We start from the raw sequence: 10115 nt of genomic DNA, 5'->3' as shown, positions 1-10115 counted from the left end.
AGTAGAGACGGGGTTTCACCATGTTGACCAGGATGGTCTCGATCTCTCGACCTCGTAATCCACCCGCCTCGGCCTCCCAAAGTGCTGGGATTACAGGCGTGAGCCACCGCGCCCGGCCGCAAGACCCTATTTCAAAAACAAAACAAAACAAAAAAATTAGCTGGGTGTGGTGACACATGCCTGTGGTCCGGGATACTCAGGAGGCTGAAGGATTGCTTGAGCCCAGGAATTTGAGGCTACAGTGAACTATTATTGTGCCACTGCACTCCAGCCTGGGTGACAGAGTGAGACTTCATCTCCTGGGGGTGGGGGGAAGGATTGAGATGGGGTGGTGAGCTGGGGAGGAAAAGGAGGTGCTGATAGACAAATAGTCTGGGAAATAAATTAGCAAGAAAGAAAAATGGGGCTGATGGTACTGACATGTGATCTAAGGGAAATTATTCTATATCAACTTCTCTTTGTATTGCCATCCTCTCCTATTTCAGATTTTCTTTAATATCTAATTTAGTAAATGTTGCTCTCAAGTCAGCCTCACTGGTGTAAAAAAGTAATGCAAGAACTGTGTCTTGACTTTTTTTATTTCTATAGTACTTATTGTGGTATCTTGCTTATGCCATTCAATATTTTCTTTGAATTGATTGATGTTTTTAATAGCTCTTATCCACTTAAAGGCCTTTCAAAACAATATTCTATTTTCTCTCTCTAATAGCTGCTGCATGACCCTGTCATCTGGTACCAGCTCAGTAACCACAATGGCATACTAATTAGGCTTCTCTTTGAGGTCATATCATCTCAGAAGGTGGATTACTTTAGAGTGTGGTGGGGACTAGAGTGTGGAATAAGAGATCTTAAAACTCGGGTTCATTCAGCAAATATTTTGTGAGAACCTATCAAGGCTTCTAGCATTTTTGAGTTCAGGGAAAGGGATGACTAAACGGTTTTATGGAGGAAAGGGTTTGAGCCGAGCTTTAGATGTAGAGTAGAATCTCAACAGGCAGAGATGAAAGCGGGTATTTTAGATCAGGCGACATAGCCTGAGCGGAGGCAAGAGGGCATGGGACTTGGGGGAAATAGGAGTAAGGGGGAGTGATATAATCAGAGTTGTGCTTTGGGAAGATTGCCCTGGCAGAGGTGTAGGCTGCATTAGATAGAGGTGGATGCTGGGAGACTGACTAGGAATGACATGGTTGTCATAGCTCAGGAAAGAGGCAATAACAGCCTTAATTGGAATGGTGGTTGTGAAGATGGAAGTAGGGAGAAATGGGTGAAAGAGATTGTGATCATAAGACCTCTAGAAGGAGGCAGCTGACAGAATGTGGGGGCAGAGGGAAGAATCTGAGGTTTTGAGTGTTGATAATTAGTGCTGGCTTTTACCTGTTACTTCTGTGTCTGTTTCTCCACCTATAAAATAGGAATTTAAACATCTTTATTTTCTCTGTGGAAGCGCTGTGAGGATTTAGGCATAAATTGAGATACTAGTTATGGAAATACTTTGGAAAGTGATTATGCCAAAAATCTCCCCCTAAGATACTTATTTTTACAGAAATCCTAATTTTGTTACATAAGCAAATTTTTATCTTCCCATTGATTTCTACTATAAAATAGAGGTACATTTTACCTCCTTCTCCAGATCTCTGATTTGGAATGTTGGCTTTTTTATTTTTTATTTTTCATTTGTTTATTTATTTTTGAGACAGAGTCTTACTCTGTCGCCTAGGCTGGAATGCAGTGGCACGATCTTGGCTCACTGCAGCCTCACAGGTTTAAGCGATTTCCTTGCCTCTGCTTCCTGAGTAGCTGGGATTACAGGCATCTGCCACCATGCCTAGCTAATTTTTATATTTTTAGTAGAGGTGGGGTTTCACCACATTGGCTAGGCTGGTCTTGAACTCCCGACCTCAGGTAATCCACCTACCTCAGCCTCCCAAAGTGCTGGAATTACAGGCATGAGCCACCATGCCTGGCCTATTTTTTATTTTTTTGGAGACAGGGTCTCACTCTGTTGCTCAGGCTGGAGTATGGTGGTGCAATCATAGCTTACACAATATTTATTTATTTATATTATTATTATTTTTTGGAGACAGTGTCACTCTTGTTGCCCAGGCTGGAGTGCAGTGGCGTGACCTCAGCTCACTGCAACCTCCGCCTCCTGGGTTCAAGTAATTCTCCTGCCTCAGCCTCCCCAATAGCTGGGATTACAGGCACACACCACCACACCTAGCTAATTTTTGTATTAGTAGAGACAAGGTTTCACCATATTGGCCAGGTTGGTCTTGAACTCCTGACCTCAAAGTGATCCGCCCACCTCAGCCTCCCAAAGTGCTGGGATTGCAGGCATGAGCCTCTGTTCCCGCCTTGAATTTTTAAATCTTTTGAATGTGCACTTCATGACAGGATAGTACCAAGCTGAATTGTGATTCACCAACTAATAAAAACAGTGCCATGATTATTGATCTTCAACATCAAAAGTGTTTCTGATCTATAGTCTGAAATGCCTTCTGATCCACCTAGCAAGCTTCGCTCATAGCAGAATTGTACATAAAAGTAGTATCTTTTGGCCAGGTGCAGTGGCTCACACCTGTAATCCTAACACTTTGGGAGGCTGAGGCAGGTGGATCGTTTGAGACCAGCCTGGCCATCATGGTAAAACCCCATCTCTGCTAAAAATACAAAAATTAGCCGGATGTGGTGGCACATGCCTGTAATCCCAGCTACTTGGGAGGCTCTCTGGGTGATAGGAAGACTCTGTCTCAAAAATAAAAATTAGGCTGGGCGCAGTGGCTCATGCCTGTAATTCTAGCACTTTTGGAGGCCAAGGCAGGTAGATCATCTGAGGTTAGGAGTTTGAGACTAGCCTAACCAACATGGTAAAACCCCATCTCTACTAAAAATACAAAATTAGTCGGGCATGGAGGCACATGCCTATACAGCCAGCTACTCAGGAAGCTGAGGCAGGAGAATCTCTTGAACCCGGGAGGTGGAGATTGCAGTGAGCCAAGATTGCACCATTGCACTCCAGCGTGGGCAACAAGAGTGAAACTCTGTCTCTAAGAAGAAAAGTAATATCTTTTTTTTTTTCACTCTTCTCACCTGCACACACAAAAAGTAATCTTAATCAGGTATGTAAATCCTCTGTTTTGGGTCTGACGTAAACTAAGTTGAAGCAGTAATTTAATAAAAGAAGTATCCTAAAGAACAAACAAACCAGCAAAATTAGGTCAGATGAAAATCTTTTTATTCTCAAAATTGTTTTTCAGTTCAGTAAATATTTTGAGTGTGTATGCGTACTGTATTTAGTTTGCAAACGGATATGTTTTTTTCTTAATCTAAAAAGAAACAAACACAAAAATGTAGTATGTTTGACTAACCCAGCCTATTATTTCTTAAAACTATTTGAATTGTAATGCTTTTTTATCATTGATATTTGCATTGTTTAAGGTAACTAGGTCATAATAACTTAATTGCTGAAATTTGTTGTAAAAACTGAAGTTTCCTTATGACTTGATTCCTCTGGAATGAATTAATATCCTAATTTGTAAGTTTGATATTTGGTCAAATGATTAAAATTGCTAAAAAGGACTATATATTGTTTCTATGCTTTTAGGTTAAATTCATATGGGAAAAGTACCCTTACTACCTAAGAATCTGCTAGCTGTGTGTGAATTTGGCCTACTTTCAGCTGTAAACTGGGTTAGTTTGACCAGCAGCAGTTGTACACCTTGAAACCTTCTTCCTTGATGTTGGTGGAGAGTGATCCTTAGAGATAAATGGAGGTTAACTAGAAAATTGTAAGGCACTTTTGCAAATACGTTGCAGAAGAACAGCTTTGCCAATAGCAGGAGATAAGAACAAATGCCACCAGGGTTATCTTCTTCTTTGGAAAATGCTGCCTTGGAAGTGATGCTCTCTTTGCAGACATTTGAAGGGTCTTTACAGTCTGCTATCAGGGATGTTCCAAAAGCTAGTATGATCTTCTCTTCCTGTTTTTTTTTAACTGGAATGTTTACATACCCTTCAGGGCAGTGTTAAACAGCAAAAGCAAATCGGCTTTTTACTTTCAAATCAATATTTGTATAATTATATAGCCAAACGAAATTGTAGGTCTAGACATCTGTAATATTAATCTACATCTACTGGAGCATATTACAGCAGTTACATTTGAATTTGCTGTTTAACATCTCTCTGGTGCAGCAATGAGTGACTGTAAAGGAAGCTGTTTTTGTTTTATAGCTGTAACTGTCCTGGTGCGTGACAGCTGCCCCAAAGATATCCCCCTTTGATTGCCTTCTGTTCAGGAGCTTTCAGTGTTAGTGTTACATCTGGAGCCAGGTGACTAATGAGTTACATATTCCATAGCAGATGCCACTGGCTAAGCCAAAAGTAAGTGGCCTACTGAAATAGGAATTGCTCCCCACAAAGTTCTCATCAGAGTGACAAACATATCCAGGATCTGCTCCTGGTTATTTTCAACTGGATCTGCCCATTGTTCAGCTGGTCCCTTAATTATGAATTTCAAATAAAGCTAACTGCAGGACTCATTTATTAGAGTAGTTATACTCTATTCGATGCTTGAATTATTAAAGATTCCCCCTTTCCTCAGAATTTATCCAGTTGGCGAAGGACTTTGAGGATATCCGTAAAAAGTGGCAGAGGACTGACCATGAGCTGGGGAAATACAAGGATCTTTTGATGAAAGCAGAGACTGAGCGAAGTGCTCTGGATGTTAAGCTGAAGCATGCACGTAATCAGGTGGATGTAGAGATCAAACGGAGACAGAGAGCTGAGGCTGACTGCGAAAAGCTGGTGTGTATTGTTTTCCGTGCTGGAACAGTGATGATGCAGGAGGGGGAAAGCAGTGTCTGACAGTTTCCACTTGCCAAATATACCTAGTTTCTTCTTCCACATTAAAAAACTAAAAGTGACCTGTTCTTTAACAACTTGCCCATGATTAGAGCTAAAATTGCAGACTAGGAATCTTGTTCTTCGTAATTTGAAATTTAAATGTTTTTTGTCATTTAGACTTGAAACTGTTACTTAATAGACAGATTTCAAGTGAGAACTTAAAGAATTAGAGGAAAAGGGAGGGAGACCCTAACGTATTTGATCTGTTACAAAATATTGACCATCCTTCATTGTTTAAGTGCTACCGGGAATATCCATCCTTATATGAGTAGCTGGTACTTTGTCATTCACACAGGCAAGACAACTCTGACTCTTCCTTTCATCACCACTCTCTAATTCAGGGTAAAAGGCTAGATGTATTCAACCAGTTGAGCAATGTGACTGACATAGAACACTATCATTTTGATGTGCCAGGATGGGTCATGGTACAAAGGAAAGCCTTTACTGGGAGGGACTAATCCATCTTGGTATACAGTGTTAGATGCCTCAGTAAGCTCAAATTGTCTGGTTCCAGTGCATTACAGCTTTGTATCTATTTTAATGCATTTTGCTATACTACTTAGAAAGGTGGGTGGCTGCTTTGATCCATAGAAACCAATATTTGTCCTGATAAAATGACACTAAAGTGTTTTTGCTATGTGAAATCTATTTTGGGACTCTCATTTTGCATTATTCTCCTCTTATATTAGCAGGTTAATCCAAAAGTCTTGTAGCAGAAACTTCACTGTTCTACATGTAGTCCATTTTACCAGTCAGAAATCAGAGACACAAGTCTGGGCGCAGTGGCTCACGCCTGTAATCCCAGCACTTTGGGAGGCCGAGGCAGCGGATCACCTGAGGTTGGGAGTTCGAGATCAGCCTAACCAACATGGAGAAACCCTGTCTCTACTAAAAATACAATATATATATATAGATATATAGAGATACATATATATATAGCTGGGTATGCTGGCACATTGCCTGTAATCCCAGCTACTCAGGAGGCTGAGACAGGAGAATCACTTGAACCCGGGAGGCGGAGGTTATAGTAAGCTGAGATTGCACCATTGCACTCCAGCCTGGGCAACGAGAGTGAAACGCTGTCTCAAAAAAAAAAAAAAGAAAAAGAAATCAGAGACACAATCTGGGCTTGATGTGAATTAATATGCTATTGGTGTAGCAGCTTTCTTGAAGGCCCATTTGCATAATACTGTATTTTAATGTCTTCTGGTCTGCCCGTCCCATAAATTTGAGGTTAAGCTTTCTCCTCTGGCTAGTTATGATGTTTTGCTCTGCTTTGGTCTGTAGGAACGACAGATTCAGCTGATTCGAGAGATGCTCATGTGTGACACATCTGGCAGCATTCAACTAAGTGAGGAGCAAAAATCAGCTCTGGCTTTTCTCAACAGAGGCCAACCATCCAGCAGCAATGCTGGGAACAAAAGGTGGAGGAACTGCATCTGTTGTTATCTGATCACAAGCAACACAGCTGTCAGAAATTCTTGTTATCTGAATTCTTAAATATACTGCTTCTAGAATGTGTGCTGAAAAAAGCAGAAAAATATTTTGGGGGGAAGAGTAGGTGGGGAATAAAGGCACAGGGATGTTCCTATTTATTTTGTTTTTAAATCTTTCCTAAGGATGTTGTTTAGCCATGTATAAAATTTTGATGTTAGTGCTAAATCGCACATCAATATCTAATCCTGTACATTGCTAAGAAACCCGTAGGTGAAAGTGGCAGTTCAGCAATACTTTTACTGTTTACTCTCCAGAGAGCTCTTAAAGCTCCTCTGGTTTAGAAAGGCCTCTGTGTGCCAAGACCAGACAATAATTTTGGTTCCACTGCACCACTGTTTAAAATAGCCTCAACCAGGCTTTGAATTTAGCATCCCCAGTATAGTATGTCAGGAAAGGTCAGCTATTTGTTTAGTTGCCTGGTTGTTTTATGGGGAATCTTTATAACTAAGAATATGTATAGGCTTAATTTCTTAAAAAGTCAGCACTGGGTAATACTCTCATTTGTAGAAACTGGCACATTTGGGATCAAATTAATCTTCACTCCCTTGATTTTGTGAATTTTGAGTGGCCTGTAATACGAACTTAGTAGAGAATAGCACCCATAACCCTGACTGTAACTTTCAACTGCTGTTACAAGATCTTTGCTGAAAAAGCAGCTGTGCTGCACCTGTACTCATGTACACACACTCCTCCATGTAAAATTTAAAAAAAGTAGCCTACCGCAAGATTCAAGATTGTAGTTTCCATAGTGAGGATTTTTATGAAATTAACTGATGTTACCTGACCAGTAGGACTTGTTCTGAATGTTGGTGAATTTTATGTTCCACAGAGTACTGTGTCTAACATTGTATTGTTTCACTGATCTAGACTATCAACCATTGATGAATCTGGTTCCATTTTATCAGATATCAGCTTTGACAAGACTGATGAATCACTGGTAATAAACTTTTGATCTCTGAGAATTATCTACCTTTCTTACCTCTGCGTCCCCAGGAATATCTCTCCTGTCCTCTCTTCTAAACATCCTAGGCTACTGTTTTATTAGTTGATGTGTTTATTAGTTGATTAGTGAGTCTTTGCTTAGATACCGAGCTAGCAATATAAATCCGCATGAGCTATAAGAGACTGGCTTATGTGTTAGTTTCTGAAGTGAGATATAGAATTCAGAATTTGGCATGAGTTGAGTTTATTTAATATATCTCTGTGTGCCACATATACTAATTGATTATATTTTGACTTATTAAAGCCCCAGCTAGTAATAAAAATATTAGCAAGGCTGTATATTAGCAGGGCTTATTTGCTGCTCTTAGGAGTACATTGACTTGTGCCTTATTTCTGAATTAGTTTGGTTCTTGGGGAAAGTATAGTCATACTTCACAATTAGAAGGAAACCAAGGTCCTGGGATTTCAGCCAGAAAGGTGTGATTAGAATTTCTAGGCACTATATAATGCTTGCATCGACAATAGTTAACATGTTAAACTATTTGTTGCCCTGCTTTTATGGGGTGGCACACTTCTTTTAACTTATAGTGATGCTTCTGCATAAAAGGTCATCTCCTGATACATTCTTTGATGTAGTTCATTGATTTGTGCATCTTTTCTGTTGCTAGCTGAAAACTAGCAAACAAAACAAATCAGGAAGTTTTTGGTGACTGGTTTTCTGATATAGCAAAACAAGTGAAAACTACTTGTTACATGGCTAGAGGTTTTCTGTCCAAATTCAGTGTTGGACTAGTGAAAATATAGCCATTTTATAGATACAAATATTAGGCATCACCCTTTTTCAAATAGGGAATGATATAGTGGAGGTCTAGCACATATAATAAAACTAGATCATATTCGCAATTGATTTTTGAGCTAGACCTATGATATGATATTTGTTGTAACTGAAGCTGAATCAAACAACCAGTGACTAAATTACTAGACCATGAATTGGGGGAAGTTAAATGTATTTAGCTAAGCTATTATTTGTGGTATGCCACTGTTTCTAGATACTGTTTTCAGGGATGATCAGGAGTAAGAATATCACAGGTAACTACTAAAATGAATGCAAACAGTTAAAATAGGTGAATTGAAATGAGACTACAATAAGAGACAAATAGTTCTTCAGTGGTGAACATGTTTCAGGGCCCAAGTTCCTAAACTGTAGAACTTTTTAAGTGGCAATATTATGTAGAGCATCTGATTAGACAATGGCAATCCCTTAAGGACAAGAATCACATCTAACATGATCAGTATAGTGCCTAATATTCTGTAAGTTCTAAAACTAATTACAAAAATAATCAGAAATAAAGGATCAGCCACTGGAAATCATCACAGCAGAAGGTGATTCTTTAACCTTTTCTTGCCTCTGTGGCATTGATTCCTGTTTTTATTATCATAGCTTCAATTTTTGAAAGGCAGCACATTAACTTGTAGCTCTATAGCTACAATACTTGAGACCTTCCTTTCTCCTCTCCCCGAATTGTACATTAGGTAGCCTGGCTGAAGAAGCCTTTAAAGTTCTCTGTAAATTTATTTGCATAGGGCTTAGGGAAGGCCAAACCAAAAAAGAAACTAATACAGTGTAATTATTAACAGGATTGGGATTCTTCTTTGGTGAAGACTTTCAAACTGAAGAAGAGAGAAAAGAGGGTATGTATGGTTTGTTTAGTCTTTTGTTTGTTTGAGACGGACTCTTGCTCTGTCGCCCAGATTGGAGTGCAGTGGTGGGATCTTGGCTCACTGCAACCTCTGTCTCCCAGGTTCAAGTGATTCTCCTGCCTCAGCCTCCAGAGTAGCTGGGACTATAGGCACATGCCACCACGTCCAGCTAATTTTTTTGTATTTTTAGTAGAGACAGGGTTTCACCATGTTGGCCAGGCTGGTCTTGAACTCCTGACCTCAGGTGATCTGCCCACTTCGGCCACCCAAAGTGTTAGGATTATAGGCATGAGCCACCATTCCTGGCCAGTATTGGTATTCTTTGAAGTAACTTAGGACAGGATCCTGTCCTATTTCACTCTTTATGTTGCATTTCAATTCATTCATACAGTGGAAAAGGATAAATGTAAGTTTGTTTTGAGTTGTCATGTGAATTTTTACACAGGATTTTTGTGCTTTAACATAAGCTTCAGATGAAATGTGTGTATAATGGGATATATAGAGATTTATCTGTGTGTGCTCGTTTAGGGTACTTAATGTGTTTTCAAGACTTCATGTCCTCAGTTAGGATTACAGCTGTACTTTTTCTGGTGGTGTCATCTAAATTTCTCCACAGCTTGCTCATTTTTTCTAGGGCACTGAGAGCATTTTTATACAACATACTCTTTTCGTACAGCTTATTCTTCATGTGGAAATAGGCAGAGAGCGAGCACATTGTTTGTTATTTACTGTAGCCCTAATCCCCAGGACCTGCATCCAAGTTGTCTGATGGAATAATTTTATCTTCTGTGCTTCAGATCTACTTGGCACTAAAGTTATGGGTCTTTGTCTCCTTTCTAGCGCTCTAGTAGCCGACAGTTTGTTGATGGTCCCCCTGGACCTGTAAAGAAAACTCGTTCCATTGGCTCCACAGCAGACCAGGTAAGAATAGTCAGGCCAAGATAACAGAGATTACTGGCCCCAAGCATTAAAACTCCTGTGAGTCAGCATTGCAGCATTGTTTTGAGACAGATGTTTGGTTAAATTTTTTTTTTTTTTTTTTTTTTTTTTTTTTTTTGAGATGGAGTTTCATT

General features: G+C 39.7%; 1 protein-coding gene across 9 annotated transcripts in view; it reads left to right on the top strand.

Annotated features, from left to right (window-relative positions):
* Window positions 1-10115, top strand: part of RACGAP1 (Rac GTPase activating protein 1) — a 34824-nt gene that overhangs the window by 12537 nt on the left and 12172 nt on the right. For all 9 annotated transcript variants that reach the window (XM_017545811.2, XM_017545810.2, XM_017545806.2 and 6 more), the window contains 5 exons: window positions 4601-4803; window positions 6190-6326; window positions 7267-7336; window positions 8980-9033; window positions 9883-9963. In XM_017545811.2, coding sequence (XP_017401300.1) covers window positions 4690-4803; window positions 6190-6326; window positions 7267-7336; window positions 8980-9033; window positions 9883-9963 — 456 coding nt within the window. In that variant the 5' untranslated portion in view covers window positions 4601-4689. The remainder of the gene's footprint in view (window positions 1-4600; window positions 4804-6189; window positions 6327-7266; window positions 7337-8979; window positions 9034-9882; window positions 9964-10115) is intronic.

This window comes from Cebus imitator, unplaced genomic scaffold (assembly GCF_001604975.1).
Source record: "Cebus imitator isolate Cc_AM_T3 unplaced genomic scaffold, Cebus_imitator-1.0 Scaffold181, whole genome shotgun sequence".
Taxonomy (NCBI): Eukaryota; Metazoa; Chordata; class Mammalia; order Primates; family Cebidae; genus Cebus; species Cebus imitator.
This window is presented reverse-complemented; position numbering and strand designations above follow the sequence as displayed.